The sequence below is a fragment of the Amblyomma maculatum genome, chromosome 6 (genome assembly GCF_055883805.1).
Source record: "Amblyomma maculatum isolate TAMU_Amacu chromosome 6, ASM5588380v1, whole genome shotgun sequence".
NCBI classification, from domain to species: domain Eukaryota; kingdom Metazoa; phylum Arthropoda; class Arachnida; order Ixodida; family Ixodidae; genus Amblyomma; species Amblyomma maculatum.
The window spans coordinates 37343978-37366477 of record NC_139349.1 but is presented as its reverse complement, the minus strand read 5'-3'; the positions used below and the strand labels follow the sequence as shown (position 1 = coordinate 37366477).

The following is a 22500-nucleotide window of genomic DNA, read 5'->3' as shown; positions in this document are numbered from 1 at the left end:
ACGCCGACTTGGAATGAATACTTATTGCGGAATGTCTTGATCGTCCAGACCCTACGAGAGCGCACTACGGGACCGCAAGATCGCTCCCTATGTCTGATTGGTCTGAGAGGAAGCAGCCGCGTTCTCGCTATTAGGGCTGATCAATTTCACTCCTCTGTCGGCTCTGTTCTGGCAGATCTGTCGTCTTTACAAGTTCTGCGTTATATGCCGCAGATACTTTCGTGAATAGCGATTTTCTTTGCTTGCGGCAAGTCGACGATTACAACTAGTCAAAATGGGAAACTTCCGATACTGACGGCGTCAAACTCGCTGTTATTTTTACTCTGCTCCTTCGCTTTAATACAACTTCAACTGGGCTGGCTATGTACTTACGTAAAATATAAAAGCAGCCAGAGAAGCACTTTTGCCATATTTTCTGGTCCAGCATGTTTTCTGAAAACAATGATTTCCGCTTTGTTTCTATGCGAGACATTTTTCTTCGGGTAGCCTATTTGCTTTCCCAGTTGTGTTTCATACAAAAATTCAGCAAAAATTAAAAATAAATAAAAACAAAAGCATGCCCAAGGACGACCGAGTAACTGCGGCTATGAAAACAAAGATGAAAGGCTGTGAAACTTGTCAGATTGAGAAAAACCTTGCTTCTATTTAAAATATTTAAAATAAAGGGCGGCAATTTATTTCTGCGGAATAAGGCGTTTTATATGAGCCAGTGACAACCTGTTCATAACTGATAACTGCCCATAAACGGCAAAATGTTTTCAACAAGAAGTGTGTTTATTTTAAAAACAATACATGAATCATGAAAATCCGCGCAAATCGCAAACAGTGTTGTGTGTGCTCTCATTGTAAACGTCGCAAACATGATATCTGAAATAACGCATGCAGATCTATAATATATAAAGTCTAGAAAGAAAGGCACAGATGAAAAGGGGGTGTTCAAATGCCACGTTCTGTTATGAACGCTAGCGATGCCCCTTCATAAAAACTCCTCTTCCATGCATATCTGCCCCTCTTTCGACACGAATGTTGTTCAAGATGCATGGGAAGGGAGGCGCCTGAGGCCACCTATCAGTGCGTCCCCCGGCCAGATTCGGTTGAGATGTCTTCCTGAATGTACATCTGGTCCTGCCCGAACTCTTGCTTCAGGTACTCGTCATAGTTGTTCTCCGCACCTTCGGTGCGCTGGAGCCAATCGATCTCCGGGGGAAGGCGGTACCGTTTGTCCGCCATCACGATCAGCACCGGTCGGACGCGGTGGTGGAAGATGCCCTGCGGAGTGAAGCTAGAAGTTAGCGAACAGTGTGTGGAAAGAAAAAAAAAACACAAACTATTGAACAGACTGCGCTGTCACGGCGTCCATGGAGTGCTGGCTGCACCTTTCGCAAAGAAGTGAGGTAAGAACAAAATCGCGGTCTATTATGCAAGCACATATGCACACGCACTTGCATTTTGCGGCCAAAAACGAACACACACAGGATAAATGCACACGCATTGAAATGACCACAGACTCAGTTGAGATCCGTTGTCTGCATAGTGCTAACGCCTGCAGAAGAAAGGAGACTGGTAGTGCGTAGTTTTCGAAGGCAGGAAAGAGCCTTCACAAAAGCAATGCTTTGTGGTATGCTGCTTATATATGCTTTAAACACAAAAAAATGAAAAGTTTTCAGGACGACTTTAATATTGAACACCAGACTGAATGAGAGGTTGAGGGTTATTTTCATTACATAATAAACCGCGATAAAGTATTCAAGAGGGATATCCATATGTTGATAATTTAGGGAGCGCTCTTCTTACTTTTTAGCTTGTAGCATCACCACTGTTGCGGAAGTCACCATCATCATGAGCCGAATTAAACCCACTGCAGGGTGAAATGCTCTTCCATATTACTCCAGTTAACCCAGGTGCTGTGCTAGCTGCATCCACTTAACCCCTGAGAACTTCTTAACCTCATTCGCCCACCTAACTTTCTGCCGGCCCCTGCTACGTTTTCTTTCTCTTGGAATTCGATTTGTTCCCCTCAGCGAATATCTGTAATCCTCTCTTAGCACTACATAGCCTGCCCATGCCCATCTCTTCTTGAAATCCACTAGTTATTTCTCTGACCTATGTGACGCGCTATGTGACATCATACCATCTGTGTAAAAACGGGGCCCCATCACACGCCGTCGCCTTGCGCAGCGCATAGCCACGGCCGCGGCCTGACTCCCGCTCTTCTCGTCAAGCCCATGAGATGCCGCCTCCAGCCTATACGCTTAGGCGGGTTGCAAAGAGAAAGCATCAGCGAGCTACGGAGGCAGAAGAAGAACGAGAAGAACGGCTTTCCAAGCGACGAGCTCAAGATGCAGCCAGGCGAAAAAAACGCTCAGCGTCTTCGGCAGCAGAATCAATGGCACAGCTAGTGAGGAAGTTACAAGTTTGGCCGACAGTGTGGAATGTGCATCTCGTTCCAGCACTACTAGTTCGGTTTGAATAAAAGATGAAAACGAGTAACATGTGTGTGTCGTCATTCGTGTCTGTGCGTGTTTACCCATGCCAAACATAGCACAGCCAAGAGTATCACCATAGCCATACTAGCATAAGCATAACCAGAACATCACCACAAGCGGTACAATAACAGAACCCACGTATTGCTTCGCAATTACCAGGCTTAACCAAGCTAAGCCACAGCCAATTTTTTTGACCTATTCAGAGATTTTTATCTGTTGTAGGCCGTAATTGCACCCGCAACCGCTTAGGTGGTGGACGACGGCTGCTGCGGCGCGCGTCTTTCTCTCCCTCTTCTTTTTCTTTCTTCTCTACTTTCTCACTTCTGTCCGCACGAGGCAGAGGAGGTGGCTCAGCTACAGAGCCAGTAACAGGCCCGTGCATTTTCTTTTCCTTCTTCCTACAGCCACAACAATAATCATTGTCTTTTCGTTCCAAAGCCCTCCGCCTCTCGACCCCACCATACTTGGAAGAAGCGGTGCGGTTACGCTGCCTGGCGTCGCAAGTCATATTGAGTGCGATGGTGTCATCCTGCCTTTTCCTCCCTATACGAGTTAATGTCAACATATATCTGCTGCAAATATCGAAGGGCTTTGAACTGGAAATTCATAATTATTCAATGATAAGTCTGGCACATTAACGGCTGAAACTTATCTTACATGAGGCTAAGAATTCCCTTAGCCTTTGGTTTCATTTTCTTGGTTGCTTTTGACAACTGATTTCACACTTGCTTCCACGTGTTGCGAAAGATGTAAATTTCTGCGTATACTTACAACTCTGCATAAACAGTTTGCGGGCAAACGAAATCCGGAGGAAGCGTCTCTCTCCGTGCTTGACATAAGCCTAGTCAGATAGCTTGCACGTTTGGACGTTTGTACGTTGGTATTCAGGAACACTGTCGAACTACGTCTGAGCTATTTTTGAGAGACATGTTTCCGGCTCAGAGGAACAACATGGCGACAAGTAATGTAGCCTAAGCCGGCCAACATAGTGAAGCCATTGACCGCCACCTTGTTAGTTGACCTTTAGTGTGGTATCGGAGGTCTCCGTCGATCTGTCTTCGCGAAGTATCACCGAAGTTAAAAAAGAACAAGCTACTACTTGAATTACGGAAGAAGAAATTTATGTCAACGCGGAACTCGCTGTCACATCTATGGATCTACCATAGCCTGCCGTGCTTTTACGCAGTCTAAACTTTACTGCTCATGATTTGTAAAAGCAGAGACGGACGAAAATAAACAATGTAGGGGACCGTGCTGGAAGGTTATGTCTTGCAAGCGAATACTTAACCTGGCGCCGCGAACTTTCTTCAGAGGGTAGAAACTTTATAATGGGAAACGAATCTGAGAGTATACATGGAGAATATTCAAGTCCTGAAAATAAAAATTGCTCAGATTTTGTCACAACGTGCGTGTCTCACCGGGAAACTGAGTCTGCGGGTGCTGTGGGGCACGTAGCGAGGGCCGATAATGCTCTCCTGCGTCTCGCTGTCGATGGCGACACCCTGAATCAGGATGGCGTCGTGGATGTCCGACGTCAATATGAACTTCGTCGCAATCTCCAAGTTGGGCATCAGGAATGAGTCTAGGCGGCGCTGGATCTTCTCCAGTGGCCACGTCTGGTGAAGCCGGAAATGGAGATAAATTGTCACGGTGAGACGTCATCAGATGTTGCATCGCGTCGAAAACTAGACTGACCATTAGGCTAAACAGATTACGGTAAGCTTAACAGGATGTGAACCTGTTCCACGACTGCAGCTTGTGTGTGTGTGTGTGTGTGTGTGTGTGTGTGTGTGTGTGTGTGTGTGTGTGTGTGTGTGTGTGTGTGTGTGTGTGTGTGTGTGTGTGTGTGTGTGTGTGTGTGTGTGTGTGTGTGTGTGTGTGTGTGTGTGTGTGTGTGTGTGTGTGTGTGTGTGTGTGTGTGTGTGTGTGTGTGTGTGTGTGTGGGTGTGTGTGTGTGTGTGTGTGTTTATTGACGTTTTCATGAGCGATGTGAGGGGACTGACAAGTGCAGATATTTCCGAAGCTATGATTCGCATAAAGCGCGGTTGGAATTCGAGAGGCAATGATGAGCGATCATCAAGAGTTAGTGAGCTAAATAAAATAATTCTAATTTATTTTGATTGCTACTAAGGGTCGCTTTTAACCTTGAATTTTCCTAAAGGTTCTGCTAACCACTTGTTATGAATAGGCTTTGCATAAGAGCGGTAAACTCCGCGATGTTTTGATGGGACACTTGCCTGGTACTTGGGGTGAGTTTGAAGCACCAAGAGACCGATGTTCTTCGCTATGTACGCCCAGATGTCATATAAAAAACTCGGTGCGTTCGTGAAGATTCCTATAGCTTCAATCACTCGTTCTCTTGGGATCATATAGGCCTGGAAGAGCGGATGAAGAAACGGACATCAGTGCAGGCGCCGTCAGCACCTGATGCTATAAAGTGATTTCATTAAGCAGATGAACAGACGCTACAATTTACGTTCCATGACACAAATAAGTAAAAAGAAGCGGATGGTCCGTGTTTCGGCAGTGTGTTATAAGAAGAACCAGTGCATGCAAAAGTGAACGGAGCACGCTATTTCCTTTTAAAAATGTTGCGGATGTCTACAAATTAGCGGAAGCCAAAAGGCGCTTTCAGTTGAGCGTAGACGACCTTTTATTTCAGTGACAGACTTTTCCGGCAGTTGGCGACAAAATTAAGTTAACTAGCATATAAAACTTATGGAGATCTATAATTTAGACTATCACTTAAGCAGCCAGGTCCAAACCTTTGTCAGCTTACTTTTGTGCTAGATTAAGCCTCATATATAAACACCGGCATGGTGTGGGAGAGGAGGTAAGGCTACTCACGTTGACCTGCGTCTGGGCGATGACGCGCGTGATGGAGGCTTCCTCGGTGACGAGGCCGAGGTCGCCGGTGCAGGCGGGCGCAGGCACGTAGTCGACGAAGTAGCCTTCATTGAAGAAGAACAGTGTCGACGCCGAATTGGGCAGCGACCCATCGTCACGTTCCTCGTACTCGCCTTCAATCTGCGCTCGAAAAGAATTTGAGTTTAAGCTAAGTGTAGACTGTCCGCCATTCTAAACTTCGGCGTGCATTAATTAATGCCGAAATGAATTATTTTAATAACTGCGAAAAAAATTGGCAGAGTGTCGGAAGGGCAAATGTAATAAAAACCGTTGTGACTATTCTGTTTCGCTCGCTCCACACACCGGGCTTTGGCACCAAAGAAGTGCTTGAGAAAAGACCAAAACAGAGAACGCTATCTACAAACAACAAAAACGAAGAACAGAAGCTGAAACAAAGGAAACTGCTTGACTTACAATGTCAGTGTACAGCCGTATTGCCGCCAGAAGAAAATGACTTGGACTTACGCAAATTAGGGATGATCCAAGAAGTGTAAAAATCCTTATACGTAGCTGGTGCTTGTTATGTTAGTTCTGATGGGAGCGCCAGTGACGAATCTTAGAAAAAATTACTTTGACGCACTGCTTAGGCTGGCTTCTCACCAGCCACGTGAAAAATATGAATTTAGCAGGCGTCTGCTGTTGCGGAAGCTGAACGCGCGTCAACGCTTCGTTGTCAAGCGCCAAACACACAAAAGACACAAAAAATCGGTTTTAGCCTCGGCGTGCTCAAGACATCAACTGTAAGGAATATATTTGAATCCTGCTGAATAGTTATGTTTCGTCAACATGGCTCAAGGCCCATGTGCTTGTCACAGAAAAAAAAAAGCATTTTTTTGCTATGCTTCTGTATGATTAGGCAAGTAGAGGAGAAAAAATAATTGTTTTGGCGAGCCGAGTTATAAATTGACCGTGACTCCACATCGCAAACCTGCAAGCAGACACTTGTGTTGCTATTATGGGCGTATTCGCTAAGTGTGCACTTCAAAGAGCGCTAGGTAAATCGTAATAATATGTTTTAGAGCTCTGTTGTAGAACGAGCCCTTTACATTTACTCTGAACGAATAGGTTGTTTATAAGCCAGGGACGAACCTTCCCGTGCAGAACTCTTTTACGCTAATTTTAGCTTATGTCGCTGTGTTGCGTTGGGTTATATGGCACACAAAAGGCTAAGGACGATATGCCCCAAACTATCGGCTAAAACTTTTTGCTTGTGCTTTCTATAAGACCATGCTACTAATCAAAAGAACCACGCACTATGAAGCGGCTTTATTTCACCATCTTTAACCGCGCTTACTCTTGCTATTTTGAACTTGTACACCTCGTGCCTGGTTTCTGTCCCCTCACGACGAACACAAGATGACGGGATCTCCCACGTACCTTTAATATGCCGGAATACGTCAGTATAATGGGGTTTTCTTCCTCCCGCTCCACGATGACTTCGTTTGGAGCGAAGGACACCGGTCGGATTCTTATCTGAAAGATGATTGAACACAAACCTTTGCACTGTGGCATAGCAGAGGCAGCGACATAACGAAAAAACACTTAGCTTTTAACGTACACTCGACCCGAGCCACCAACTCACCGCTAAAAATTGGCGAATGCTGTCCGAGTTGATCCACGGGATGACTCGGAGCATGGCGATCGGTTTGTAGCTGGTTGGCAAGCTACGCGCTGCGGCCAAGATGCTCATATGACGAGACTGTATGGCCTGAAGGACAAAACGGGACATGTTGGCGAGTATGAGTAGCCTGATTAAGAAGTAACGGAAATCATCGGGTCGATTGGTTGGCATAAGCCGTTTATACGAACGGGAGCTTCTCTTTCCGCGCAATAATTACTGTACAATATATGCGCCTCCAACGGTGTAGCCGCTAACATTCATGCCGATGAGAGAAGAGCTGCACGATGAATTTGATGGCACAGGCATTTAACATGAACCGCTCATCATGGCCGGCAACACTCCACCACCGAGTGTTTTGCGAATTTCGATTCCAACGAAATGCTGTCGCCGCCGCCGCAAACGGCATCGAACCTCTGTGCTTATATGCGGAAAGTCGGTGCCATTAAGCCACTATGGTGGGTGGATAACCCAGTAACTGCCGTCACTCAAATGATTTAATCTTACGAAGTATATAAATGGTCTAGTGCTGATGTAGTGATGATCTCAATGTGTGATCGTTGATGACGTTATGCTTTCGTTATTGCTATGGAGCGTCTGATCCCTGTGGACTACAAGTTAGTGTCCCACTGCATGCTAAGAGAATGGAGTTGCTTCTCCTGTGGAGAAAACGGTAAGTCCATTTTTTTTCTATCGCGTTCAATCTGCGCTGCTTTTCACCACAACTAGCGTCACTAAACGAATGCGCTAATTGCACTGACCTAAACTTTGCCATTAAAATTGTTACTATCGTCGCTGCGCCGGGAAGCTTTACGTAAGACGAACGCAGCCATGTCAGGTTGCCTCACCTGGCACAGGTTTTTGAAGTCCTCGGAGTCGAGAACGCCGTCGCGCTGCATCTCTTTGATCTGCTTGGACAGGTCGTTCAGGATCGTGCTGCTGGCCTGGCGACTTCGGAAGGAAACCATTATTCCCGGGAACAGGGACTGTGGGGCAGAAGAGACAACAAATACCGGTCTCTTCAATTCGTTGCTTTTAGGAAGAGTGCCGTTCTACTGACCCAACACAGAGTACTCGCGTAAATGAAGTCCGTAGAATTTGACAGGCGTCCGGAGGTGGAGCTTTCCAAGAGTTCTTCGGGGATTTGCCTCGATTCGCAAGCGATCTAAGGCTCTAAGAGTCCAGGATTACCTTGCACACACACATGCACGCACAATATGACTGTCACTGAAGGCGGCAGAACTCGAACTGCCATCTCGGAAGAAGTTCATGCTACGAAGGCTGTGATGGAGACTATACTAGGAAGTGCCATGGTCAACCTGCCACCGACTGCTCGTGCGGAATCTTTATTAAACAGCACCCAACTTTATTGGATAATTTTGAACAGTCCTTGTAACGGTTGCCACATCTGTTGGAATTATATATACATTTAGACCCCAAGTGCAGGCCAATGGTAAGAGCCACACATGTGCGTATTACCCGTCAGAAGCGAAACGTTGCTATTTCAGTTTCCATCTGTAGTTTAGCTCTTGGGATTGTGGAACTAAGAGGCGAATCACAAACGCAGTTAGCAGGTTTCAATTTGGTCAGGAAGGGAAAAAGTATGTTTGCCAATCAGTGAGCAGTTTCTTACAGTATTTCTGTCAAGAACCAGTAGTCAGTAGAAATTTGCGCTATATACAATAAAGGCAATCCAGCCTTTGGCAGGACTGTTTGCAGCATGTGTAGCGAGGACAACAGCTTGAATAGAAAGAGGGGTAAACAAGAAATATTCGACCTGGACCCAGCATTGAAATATTGAAATCTGATTCATGCCTAGTACCCAGAAATGTGGCGCAACACACACAATCACATGAGAAACACAACACAGGCGCACCATATACCAACTGTAATATGGATCTGAACACACACTTTCTTTTCAGATCTATATTACAGTTGGTATTGTGTGCCTATGTTGTCTTTCTTGTCATGTGATTGTGTTTGTTGCGCCACATTTCTGAGTACTATGCAGCACCAACTCGCCCCTTATGCTGTTAGTTTGTGATTCATGTACCCCCCTTCTCCGCCATCCCATTTATGCGAGAACAGCAGCTAAATCCTTCACAGCGCGTTCGGCGAAGTCACGGACCAATATGAGAACGCAGTCTTTTGCACTCAGAATTCAACAATGGCAGTCTCCAGCTGGGTTTACACTCAGCGCTCTATATTTTCGAGATTTTTCAGGCCGACGATCTCCATAACTTCATGTCAAAAGCCGGTAAAAAGTTAGACAAATTCGGCATGCGATCTATATGACTCGTTCGGAGCATATACAAGTAGTCTAAACAGAGTACGCGATCAATACATACAGGAGGCCCGGATTACGGGCCGACTTCGTCTGAAGAATCGCATTATGCGTAGGTGATTCGCAAAAGCACATAGAGAAAGTACTTAGAGTGCGGAAGTTTCCGCATATTTTCCCACACCATACGTAATTTATGCTGAATAATTTCATACGCGACGGAGAGTTTTCGTAGGGATTCCGCACCTGGAGGTCAGCGAGCTTCTGGAGGACTAGCAGGCGGTTGTACGTGGCTCTGCCGCGGATCTCCATGGCAATGTCGGCCGAGTCGACGAACTTCCACACGTTCCTCTGCACTTCCTCTTCGCCGGTGACGATGGCATGGCCTGCCTCGTACGCAGAGTAGATGATGGCGTCCAGGTACCGGTGAATCATCTTCGAGCATCGGACCAGGAGCAGCTGCGCCCAATGCGCGAGCAGCAACGCCCGTGAACTGTAGGCTCAAGTACCAGCGCACTACATAAAGCGCGAATGAAAGAAATTAAAGCAACGCGTCCAAAAATTTCACCACCCAGAGTGAAATAATTTCGCAGGAAGCTTGGAAAAATATCCATTCCTTTTTCTGCTGTCTAGTCGCTTGATTACTTCAGAGAAGAGAGCATGCCAATTCCATTATGGCACCCAGGTAATTAATTTATCCGGCTTGCCAGACCATGCAGAATTCAAATTTAATTTCTACCGATTGGCAGCTTTCTACGCCACAAGGAAAGCCTGGGAATCGCATTACCTATGCATGCTTTTATTGTGCGGTCCCAGAACCGCGGTGTTGGACGAAAACCACGACATTTAAGGAATTATTTCACCAAAGGTACAGGAAGGTGTATACGTTCTGACACAACACAACTTCCTACATTGGTCCCGATGCAGTTGAAACAATTCACGATTAACTTTTGTTATATCCGATGCGAGATTTGAGTTGTTTATAGCCGCTGGCGAGACTATCTGCCAGCTTATTAGCGCCTCTGTAATTTACCGAGACTGTGCATGAAATGAGAAAACGAAAGACGAGGTGCGGTAACATGGGTTAAAACAGCCTTTTAGGGCTGTTTCCGTCGCTATAAACAAGATGCGCTCTAAGTTGCATTACGCAGCTGACATCGTGTCCGGGAGAGGAGCTCGCGCACCTCGGCGTATTTGATGGCGTGCGTGAAGCGGGCCGAAATGACGACGATGAAGAGGATGCTGAGCATCTGCTCGTAGCCGCCACCAGCGTTCAGAACGCGCAGCACCACGTGGACCAGGAAGACCACCGTGCAAGACGCCAGCAGGATCAGGTCCAGCTTGTTGTAGTTGTCCAGGTTCACTACCTTCTGGCCGTACGCTGACAGCTGCGCGCAACGCGTTTTGAGTTGTCATGAGTCTTCCAATGTAATAAAAAGAAACAGTTACTTTAAGGCATTGTGGGAAGGCAAAACAATCAGCAATCAATACATACAACCATTAGCAGTCACATACAGCCTAAAATACGTTAAACAGCCACGTTAAATGCAGAAAAACAAAACAAAAACAAAACAATAACGGCGGTAGGTGATTAATACACTAGATAATGCGAAATTTGAAGAGATATGATGTAACAATTTCAGAGACACGTTTTTGAATTTCTTCTCACAACCGTCCTACAACTGACAGTCCCAGTATTTCTTGACTGATTTAAAGGAGACACCCGGTTTGACAACTGCCGACAGCCTCACTCCGTGCCTCGTTGACCTCGTCTCGAGCGGCACGTGGGTGAGGTAGGCGCTTCTCTCCGGCTCAGTCATATTGCACAGCGGCATATTACGCATCAGCAGACGCGAATAATGCGAGTACTCTTCTCAGCTGCCACTCTACACTTTCATGCATTTTCCACTTTCAGCTTCTAGATTGAGAGGCAACAGTTTTTCAATCTTTCGCCGCAGTCCTCCTCACTCTTCACATCACCCGTCTCCACATTTTGTTTTTTACCGCTTGTGACTACACGGCAACGGGCTCTTGCACAGCACTAACGAGCGGATATGTTCCGCTTGTATATCGACGGGCCTCTAAAGGCGAGGGGAGTTTGGCTTTTTTTGGGGCAGAAAGCAATATGTTAAAAGATCTCGTAGGATACAAAAGTATTCATTCTCTCCACAGTATGGGGCGCCTGTGTTGCAGACATTAAGGCTGTTTGCGGAAGGTCAAATAAAAGTTTTCGCTCGGTGTTGGCTGGTGTCAACTGTGACAGTGTGGCCATCTGCGCCACCCTTGTTTCGCGCGCTCACCGCTCACGCAGACGGCGACGCTGCTTATGCTAGGAATAGGCGCCTAAGGTTTGAGCCGTAAAGAGCTTTCATGTAAAAATACCGTTTTTCAAATTCCATGTAATACCATTAAAAATATCAGCATAAAAGAGCGACATTCATATAGGAATCTGATAGAATTCATCGTTGTATCTCAAAGTAAAAAAAAAAAAAAAAAACAACAACAACCATCGGCGCACCTTGGTTATGATAGTGGTGTGTAAGCCAAAAAATGTGTACCTCTCTATTCACACTTAAGAGGTTTCCAGGCAATCGACTTCTTGAAACGTTCGAGGTTTTCAACAGAGGCCTTTGAGGGTTTCAATAAATAATTTGAACACCACGATGCCGGCTAAGCCCATGGGAAACCAGGACTCGGCGCGAATGCATTTGTTGGGCTATAATGACTGCGCAGACTTACCATGGTAGCGACCTCGATAAAGAAGGCCGCCTGGTAGATGAACTCGACCAGCATGACGATCGTGAAGTATCGCTCGTTGCTGTAAGTAGCGGCTCTTAGCAGCCCTACCAGGAGCAGCACGAAGGCCAGCGTGGTATTGGTGATGATGACCTCGTAGCATTCGTGCTCGAACAGGTCCATGAGGCGCTCGTTGAGCGGCTTCACCACCTTCTCGGATAGCGACGCCGACTCGTCGTCCAGCTCGGTCTCCTCGTGTCGAGGCTCGCCCAGTCGATCTTTCTGCGAGAGACCACGAGGCACACAGCGCTGACACTCGCGCCTGAGCACCGCCTTGAAATTTGCTGGTCGACTCCAAAAAAGGCTTCGTTCTCGAAATTAATCAGCTTCGAACAAACTTCACGCCGTCTTTCTTGTTTACCAGGTGAAGTTTCGAGGATAAAACTATGGGGGGGGGGGGGGGGGGGGGGGGGGGGGCATTTGAGCTCTGCCTTGGAGCATAAAGTGACAGCGTTACTAGCGTCTATATGCGGATCCTATTTACAGCTTGTTTAGAGGACATATTCGGACATGGAATGGGAGCGCTGTTAGGCATCAGGGTTCACGAATAATATCTAAGTAATCGGCGATTGGCTGATGACATTGCCTTGTTAAGTGACTCAGGGCATCAGTTGCAACGAATGGTTAGCGATCTAGAACGTAAAATCAGAAAGGTAGGTCTAAATATTAATATGCAGGAGACTAAGGCAATGCTCAACAGCCCCAGGAAGGAGCAGCAGTTTACGTTAGGTAGAGAAGCACTGGAAGTAGTAGGCAATATGTCTACTTAGGATGGATAATAAACGCAGATCCGGACCATGAAAGACAAAGAACAAGAAGAATAAGATTCGGATGGAATACATTTCGCAGAATATGACTAGTAGCTTACCGGTCTGGCTCAACAGGAATGTGTACAATAGTTGCATCCTACCGGTACTCACCTGTGGGGCTGAAACATGGAGCCTAACGAAAAGGGTTCTATTTAAGTTGAGGACAACGCAGAGAGCTATGGAACGGATAATGCTGGGTGCAACTTAAGAAATAGGAAGCGTGCAGAGTGGGTCAGAGAAATAACTGGAGTTACTGACATTGTAGTGGAAACCAAGAAGAAGAAATGGACATGGGCAGGAAATGTAGTGTGAAGAGAGGGTAACCGATGGTTGCTTAGGGTAACAAACTGGATTCCAAGGGAAAGAAAGTGTAGCAGCGGGTGACAGAAAGTTAGGTGGGTGGATGAGGATAGGAATTTCGTAGGGTTCAAGTAGTTGCATCTAGCACAGAATTGGATCAATTGAAGGAAAATGGGAGAGGCCTTCGCCCTGCAGTGCGTATAGTCCGGCTAATGACGATGATGACATGATGCTCGTGTTGTGAATCCCACTTCGCGTAGATGCATTACCTACTCCCTCAATCACTGGTTTTTTTCATTAGTGTCTCTATTACCTGCAAATGCTCATTAGCAAACAGTCGCAAGTATTTGTAAAACATAGCACGGCATAAATGAAAAATCCCGATCTCATAATGCTGTATGAACCTGCCTGCGTGCCCCAAAGTACCGGGTCTGACTGTGAATCCACGGGTACTGCCGGGTTCGATCCCCGTCTAAGGTCCCAAGTCAAATAAGCTCAGTTTGCAGTTACTGCCACCTCAATCAAACAATGGGGTCTCAGGAAGATACATGGCCAACAATCAACCAGCTATGTCACCTACCAACTACAGCCGGCGACGTTTAGCTCATAACGGCGGCGCCGACAAAGGCAACCCCGTCACTGGATTTCCTACAGAACGCGGCCTTTAACGCTATCCCGTTAAAATTTAATTTTCTGCTAGCAGCAGAGCCAGGCTTCCATAATTTACAGTGGAATGTGCAATATAGTAACATGAAGATCTGTAGGAGCAATGCTATAATTAATATTAGGATACAATAAGCCGAATACTTGCTGGGAATCTGGAGCTCTACATTGAAAGCAGGCGAAGTGGTCTTTGTGGCTCTTCTCCGGCTAGATAGACAATGATGGATATGCTTTACCTCAGTACATTGCCAACCGCCTGTGTGCACAGGTTAAAACTAAGTAGTATTAACTAGTCAAGCATAGAATACTCCTCTAAATGCTGAGTATACTCTTAATCTGGTTCCACATGCGTTCCGGATATAAGTAGAATTTTTAAAGAAGCTCCACTTATAAGCGAAACTTTTTGAAAGTTCCAATTATAACTGGAAACTATGAGCAACTAGATAAAGAGTGTACAAAACGACCATTATGCGAAGAATTTACGAGACTTACCACCCAGAGAATCCATTGTGGAATATCGACAAGTGAGTTGATTATGTCCGTGTCCAGGTATCTGAAGGAAGAAATTTCACAGTATTAGTAAGATGAAAAAGGTGCCTGTTCTCAATTGTAAGGTAGATCATTTTCCTATAGGAAGACACCTTATGACATCTTCAAACGAAGCTGCAGTATTTAAATAAAAGAGAAAATGTGATTGAATAAATGAAACCTTTATTGGAACGGAAGGGATTTGTTCTCAGTCGTGCTTTTAAAAAATAGGAAATTGGTAATTAAAAATGGCCAAGGTTTAACCCTGCCAAACCAAATTAGGCGAAGCGAGGGCGTCGTTTTGCTTAGTTTTGCTTTGGTTAGGCTCGGGCAGACATGGGCAGACAATGTTTTGCAGCGATGAAATTTCCGATACTATGGAGTCGAGTACGCCGTCAACTAGGAGAGGGAACACATGATGCTGTATCTGCCGCCAAAGCTCAATTGGGGGTGCACCATAGGTTGTATCATGTTTCAGATATATATAGCCACACTGTGACCTCTGTCTGGATCGTTGAAAATCAAGCGGCCTGCCAGGTTGACCTTGGCTGATGAATGGCGTAGCGAAGCTTTCGCTTCAATGTGAATAGATATATTTCTGAGGAGACCACTGAAACAAACGGATCTACTTCTTAGCCGTAGAGGAAAGGTATCAAACGCTAACACTGGATGTTTCGTTTAGACCAGTACATTTGGGAAAAAGTGTTTGAAATTTAGTTTTGATGAACTTGCACTTCCATAAAACAAGGAACCTTTATAACTGATAACTACTAAATGCGCTATGAGATAACTAATTCGCTATTTCGGATCTATTGCGAATTCTGCCGTTTTGATCGCAGTCGTCAATGTGCTCCGTTCTAGATCATTCGTAGCCACCAGCTTTTCGTGCTGTCCTCTCCAAAACTGGCTCTGCATGCTTGTGCACAAACCTCCTTTAAGTGCGGCATGCTGCAGGCCCGATACAGATCTTATTGAATTGAAAAAAAAGGAAAAAAAGAAAAGGGATTCGTGACGTTTGTGGGAGGGATCGAGACCTAGGTAAACATGCGTTCGGATGCAGTCCTTTCAAAGTTTCACGGGAGAGCAGGGACCGGTTGCACGTGGTAAGCGCATCTCTGAAGTAAACTGACGAAAAGCTGGCATATTCTTCCCTACCGCATGAGATTTACCCCAGGCGGATATCCAGGCTTTTTCCCGGTGTAGCACGTGCCATCACCCGGCGATGCCAGAACTGTCCACTTCACGCCGGATTTTTCTTCGGCCGCTCGCTGCGCGTACACTCACAGAAACGAATGATGCTTTAGACTTTACCCGCTTGCCATCTTGTCCACACCAGCGAGTTTTCCCGACGAAATGACTTAGGTTTAGGGAATGCATCCTAATAACCCCTTGACACTCGCTGAACTGAGCGCCAAGTACTGTGGGAAGGACATTGGGCCAGGAAAGGAAGAGACATTGAATTACATTCTTTATTTGCATCAAATAAACTACACGACTATGGCGTTCCTAATAAGCCATGCCGTTTTGGGACGTTAAACGCAGTATACCACGTACAACAGCACATACTGATAATATTGTCACGTTAATGACGACGATGAAGGATTGTGATGGTGTGGCAGAAGAGGATTCATCGCACCATATTGTATCATCACCCATCACTTCCTGTTAAAGCTATATGCAGCAAGCTAACCAAGACGAATCTGTCATGAAGCGGATGGCCCTTGCTTCTTAAAGAGCCCCGTGTACCCTGCCTCAAAAGAGGAAGGCTAGGAACCGCTGGGGGGAGACCTCATTTGTATAACGAGGAATCTTCTATTTTTTCGCTTTCATTTATTTGTCGGGGTAATGTTGGCCAGAAAAAAAAAATTGATAAAACCAGTTAAGGTTTGCTACTACGTCGTGCATCACGCGACTAGTAACATAGCTACAAATATTAAGCGATGACTGGTTACGAAGCGAATTTCTTCAAATCTTCAGAAAATTCGAACAGCGGGTTCCGTGCTTATTACCAGCTGCCTTTTAGTGTTCAGAGTAAGAAAACCACTGTTCTGGAAACTGATGAAACGTACAACGCTTTCACAGCGTTATACCAAGACCGAGGGAGGCGGCACGCTTTGAAGACGAAGGTGGGCCGCTGGCAAAACGCGATTTGGTGTTCATTTATCCAAAGCCGCGCGGCAACACTTTTAATTGCCAATTGCCCAAGATTAACAGGAGCTCGTACAAGCCTTCCGGCATAACTTCAGAGTGAATGCTGAATGTTTCTATTTTGTGCTCACATTCTCTTGTCGTACGGGTACTGCAGCGCTGCAAGCAGGGCCAGCATCGTCTGCTTTTGGACCACTCCTTGCCTGTACTGCCGAGAGTAGCTCACCTGCGACAAAGGTGGCATTGAGGCATCTGTAAAAAAAGCCCTGGTGTAGCCAACCATGTCTGACGAGCAAGGAAGCTGCCAAAATGTCGATGGATGAGCCAAACTATGACGCGTCCCTGTTTAGGTTAACCGGTTTATAATGCTTGGTAACTCTTCGGTAAAAAAATTAAGAAATAATAAAGATGACAATAAATAATAATAAGAAATAATTTTTCTCGTTTAAGTTTCTCAGCTCGAGAACTGCCGGAGAACTAGTCAAGTCGAACAAGCGATGCTTTTGCGGTATATTGTGATATGCTACATAGAACTAATAAATAGAAGCGAGAATACAAATGCCACAAAACTGCGAAAAACCTAAAATACATTTTTTTTTGCAACAGATGCCGAAGCAGTTGGGTGAAAATATGGCCGATGCTCAGGAGAAGTAACTTATCTGAGCCACTTTGTCTACTTACTGATTCGATGCGTAGGACGTTCTCCACCGCTAGCGCCTCGGCGTGATGCCTCCTACGGGCGCTGCGCCAGTGGGATTTGTCCTGCTTCTGAACAAAAAGAAACAAGAAAAAAGTAAGTGTTCCCCTTATGCTTACAAGGCATGTAATATGCGATGTAGCGTGTAAAATGTCAGATTTGAGCATCGAAAACAACTTAAACGTTGGCGTCACGCCGCAAAGTATGTGAAAAAGGGATGACCCCTTTCACCACACAAAGCAGCGGTTTCAAGGTATGGAAATATTTCTCATTGATTTTGTGGTTAACTTAGAAGGAATACTATGTATCTGTGTAAGTTCACTTCGCGAAATCATTGCATTCAAAATACAGCCTAGAGCCTACTGTTGGCCTGTGATGGGCATAGGTCTACGACTGTGCAATACATACTGCGCTATATAGAAACACAGGATCTTTGAATCGTTCCTTATTATAATGGTTTCAATAATAAAGGTGCCTACAATAATCTTGTGCTGTTTTTCCATTTGGCATTTGGCATAGGATATCCCCCCCCGCCCCCCCCCCCCTCTCCCACCCACCACAAACACACAAAAAAAAGGTGCAAATTTAGAGGCAAATTGCACTCCGGATGGGAATGAGTTTAATAGATCGATTCCTGATAGCACAGTGGCAATCGTTTCTTCTTTATTTAGAGGGAAGAGAGAGGGAACAACCAGTAGGTAGAATTGCCAATGCGGTCAGATTTCAGTAATATGCACTTACTCAACATGATTTAAATTAGTAACAGATGCCGTACACTGAAAAATGCGCCGAAGCTCAGAACCGAATTTGACGCGCATAAACATATCTTGATTCGAATGTCTGGGCAAAATGAATTTTCTGATTGCTGTGGACGGACAAGCAGACAACGAGACCTAGTCTGCATGATAGTTAACTAGCGTTTTTTTTTCGTTTAAGTGTAAGACGTCCGCTTCCTAAGCTCCTCAAGGAGTTATGAAGCGATAGTACCGCCTATAAAATGTGTGAGGAATTTATCACTCGCTCAGTAGATCGATTTCGAAATGACAAGGCAATTAGGACACAAGCTGCAGTAGAGGGCGTGCGGTAAATTTTATCCCTGGGGTAAGGTTTCTTGAGCGCTGAAATATCTGCTTGAATATACACAGGATCAGAGAAAGTGTTCATAAGTAACTTCCATTAGAACAGATGCGCTTGTCTAAATTTTTGCGACAAGTGTGACAAAAATATATATTAATTATATTGACAGAGCTTCAACAGAAGAAGATGACCTCCTGATCATAGCGGCATCGGTGGCCGACCCCTTCATGACTGCAGAAGAAATCCGCAAGGAACTTGCACTGAATATATCTGCTAAAACTATCAGGCGGCGGCTCAAAGAAATTGGTCTCCGATCGTGCATGGCTGCCCAGAAGCCGCATCTGACAACTAAACAGCGCAAGGAACGGCTCGAGTTCGCCAACTCTCTGAAAGGGTGGACTGTGCACGACTGGTCCGAAGTTATATTCTCGGACGAGTCTTCTTTTTCCACCCGCTGGGACCAGAAGTGCCGGGTTTGGAGGCCAGTGAATTGCAGGTATGGATACCCTTTTTTTTGCGTCTAAGTAAATCCTCAATATTTTATATGAAGAATACGAATAAAGTAGGATATAGCGGCAAACTGCTGTCTTCGTGTTCCCAAATGAAATATACGTCGTAAACAATGCCGAATACTCCTCCTCAGCATGCAATATCTCGGAGGTGCACGATGTTGATAGAAGCGCCCTTCCGAAGAGAGTCCATTAGCAAACGCTTCTTAGTGCCGATGCCGCAATTTACTCTAAAGTAATTGCTCTTCCGAAACAACTCTTGTCATTTAGTAGCGTGGTTCAAGTACTAACTATTTAGAAACGATTCACAGTTGCTAATCAAACCTTTTTACACGGAAAAGTTAGTTTTCACTCGCGCTCAACCTGATGTATAAGACCCAAATTATAACTTTGTACTGATTTTCTTCTCCTATATAGATACGACCCGCCATACGTGCAAAATGTGTTCTCCAGTGGTCGCTGTTCCGTGGCTGTATGGGGCGCCATGTCAAGAAATGGACTGGGGCCTCTGGTGAGAGTCGATGGATCCTTCACCTCGGACGCCTACGTCGACATCATTGAGAGTGTGTTAACGCCATATGTCCTTGACGTACCATTCCCAGATGGATTCTACCTTTTTCAACAAGATAGGAGTCCTGTACACACGTCTCGAAAAGTGAGCGCTATTCTCGACGCTCGTGGCGTGCGGCAGCTGCCATGGCCTCCGAAGGGAGCCGACATGAGTCCCATTGAAAATGTGTGGGGCCTATTGAAAGCTCACCTGATGAGGTCTCACATTGGGAATGCCAACGCAGACACACTCTGGGAAGCTATCAGAGGTGAATGGGAAAGGCTTCGTGCGGACACAGATGTGGTTCGTTCCCTTTACGAATCGATGCCACGCCGGTTGGCAAGCGTCATCGCTGCTGATGGCGGTTTCACCAAGTATTAGGAATTTTTCGTTTGCCAGTGATGTCTGCATTGTTTTATTTTTATTTTTTGTTTTATGACAATAAACTTGTTGCTTAAGGATTATTTCTCTCTTTTACGCTTTTGGTCGGCACAATAACTATGAATGAGTTGCGATGCACGCTAACGCTCGCAGTTGAAGCATAAGGACCGAGTGTCTTTATCGAGATGTTTTCATCGCAGTGGGAAGTTTGCAGAAACGAGACCTTTATCGCATGCCAGAAGTTATGTTATTATTGAAAGAAAAAAAGAAACAGATCTAAATGATTCGGTATAAAGGTGGCGGGCCCCGTGCACGAGCGCTGTTATCGCTTTCGACTGGCTGCACGCCGAGCACGACGGCCGCATAGCTCGAGCGGCGCGAGCAGTAAACAGCGCCAGCCGCGCCCAAGTGCGGAATAAGCAGCGCTTCAAACAAAACGAGCGAGGAGAAAGGCCAGCGGACGCATATAGGACGGGCATGCGCCTAGTCATCGGCCCGCGCAACCTCGACGCGCGCACCACGCCGCCTAGTGGCCCAGAGGCAGCTTTGAAACGGGGCTCCGGCGTCTCGCAAAATATTGTCCATGACTGTACGTTTCCCAAGTGCAGAGGTAGATTTGGATAACTTAATACATGGAGTACTCATTATTGGCCGCAGAGACATATTCCTACCTCATAGCATAGTAACTGGATGCAGTTAGTGATATAAAGAGGACTTTAAAGGCAGCGTTGAAGTTTATGTGGTCAGGAACTTAGTGATGACAGAAACCGTGGTTAAAAGATTGGCAACCGCAAAAACTTCGCATGCGTTGACGAGGGAGTCTTAGTTAACGGCCATAAAGTATTCCGCATTCTTCATGATGGAAATCTGCCTCAAAGTTTAGGCAGGATATCCTGCCCCCAAAGAGGAGTGGGCTAGATGACAGTTAATTTCTTTTTACTCACTGCAGTTTCTTGCGCCACGTTACGCTGTTGGCTACCAGCGAGGAAGAGAAAGGCGCACTCGCCTTGAATCGGGGCATGACTTCGAGCGGGTTCCGGATGCGTGTGTTTCGCATAACCCATGCCTTGTCGGCCACCAGGAAGTAGGGGTTGTTGCGGCTGACGTGCGCCGCCACGTCCACAGCCTCCTGCAGGTACGCCACGGCGTCCTTCATCGTGTGCCACTCCACTTCAGACACGTCCAGTATGCCGAGCACCTTGAGAAGGTACGGAGCGATGGTGCCGTTTATGAACTCCGTGAGGATCATGTCCGTCGCGACGTACATAAACGACTGGAAATGAAGGTGGAGAGAGTTAAGTTAGCAGCATTCACAGATCATTGCTTTGAGAAGGCGATTTTCAAATTATCACCTCCAGACCATAATGACATATGATAGAAGGCTAGTTCGCCCTATAGGCAACTTAAGTGCCAAGTTCGGCCTGTGCGGGAAAAGCCTTCCTGCCAGCGGGATAACTGGCCTTTACCGTATGGCGAGCAGGATGAAAGCAATCTTAAATAAAGAGCTCGAGATAATGACGTAACTCGAGTTGATGACATTCTAGTGGAAATGAAGGAGAAGAAATGGGCATGGCAGGGCATGTAGGACGTAGAAAGGACAACTGATGGTCGCCTAACAAACTGGATTCCAAGGGAAGGAAAGCGTAGCAGGAGGCGGAAGAAAGGTGGGTGGATGAGGCTAAGAATGTCGCAGGAGTCAAGCGGATGCAGCTAGCACACTACCGGATTAATTGGAGGAGTATGGGAGAGGCCTTCACCCTGCAGTGGGCCGACTGATGATGATAATGAACGCTCAAGTATTCGCCCATATAGTTAAACCTGAGAGATATGTCAGATATTTTGAATCATTCGGTATATCAAAGAGAAGCTATATCCCCATAAAAATCATATTTTAAAGTAGGAAAGTTGTGCAATATAGCCTAGTGAACGCTAACCATGCGCCCTTGTGAGCGGCGCGTTGTATCAAGGCCCTCGATCACTATCCAGAGTGGAGATGGGCAGCTGCGCTGTCTTGGGTACCGCTGACAATAGTAGCGAAAAAAAAACAACAAAAAAAAACAGCGTAACGAGTTGAACGTACGGACTGTTTTTGTCTACTGCGGTCCGTTTCTGCATGACACAGCTGTTGCGCAATGAAGGCCCAGCGGCAGCATGTGCCTTCGTGCTTCGCCCCCGAAATTGTTGTGTAAACAAAATTTACATAAATTTAATCAGCAGTTATTCTACTCATAATGTACTGGTAACATAATTAACCATCTCATAACAGGTCGAGGCTAATTATAAATTAACGTGTGCTCCCAGAACGCCGGAAGATGGCACGTCGTTGCAGAAGCGCGTAGTTACCACGACTGAATTTTATTCTTGCTTCAATGTTGGCAACCAGCTATCTCTTGTAATTTTCCCCTATCGCATTATTTACACGATAAGCGCTGTGCAAAAAAAAAAAAAAAAAAAAAGAACGGCTGTACTTATATTAGAGAAATTGATAATCTGTCTATTATAAGTGCTTACATTAGAGAGATTATCAATCTCTCTAATATAAGTGCAGCGTTTTTTCTTTTTTTTTTTTGCACAGCGCTTATCGTGTAAATAATGCGATAGGGGAAAATTACAAGAGATAGCTGGTTGCCAACATTGAAGCAAGAATACAATTCAGTCGTGGTAACTACGCGCTTCTGCAACGACGTGCCATCTTCCGGCGTTCTGGGAGCACACGGCGTCTGCTCGCCATGTGTTCTTATACGCAGTCG

General features: G+C 45.8%; 1 protein-coding gene across 1 annotated transcript in view; it reads right to left on the bottom strand.

Moving 5' to 3' along the window:
* Window positions 1-564: 564 nt before the first annotated feature.
* The window catches only part of LOC146185540 (sperm-specific sodium:proton exchanger-like), a 29619-nt gene continuing 7683 nt past the window's right edge, over window positions 565-22500 (bottom strand). Inside the window, exons 4-17 of the mRNA XM_084606485.1 lie at window positions 20757-21023; window positions 17218-17304; window positions 16668-16762; window positions 14353-14413; window positions 12032-12310; window positions 10477-10680; window positions 9539-9751; window positions 7860-7997; window positions 6976-7101; window positions 6771-6866; window positions 5334-5513; window positions 4724-4861; window positions 3905-4102; window positions 565-1269 (exon numbers count right to left, since the gene is read on the bottom strand). Of these exons, the coding sequence (XP_084462611.1) occupies window positions 1069-1269; window positions 3905-4102; window positions 4724-4861; window positions 5334-5513; window positions 6771-6866; window positions 6976-7101; window positions 7860-7997; window positions 9539-9751; window positions 10477-10680; window positions 12032-12310; window positions 14353-14413; window positions 16668-16762; window positions 17218-17304; window positions 20757-21023 (2283 nt within the window). The 3' untranslated portion in view covers window positions 565-1068. The remainder of the gene's footprint in view (window positions 1270-3904; window positions 4103-4723; window positions 4862-5333; window positions 5514-6770; window positions 6867-6975; window positions 7102-7859; window positions 7998-9538; window positions 9752-10476; window positions 10681-12031; window positions 12311-14352; window positions 14414-16667; window positions 16763-17217; window positions 17305-20756; window positions 21024-22500) is intronic.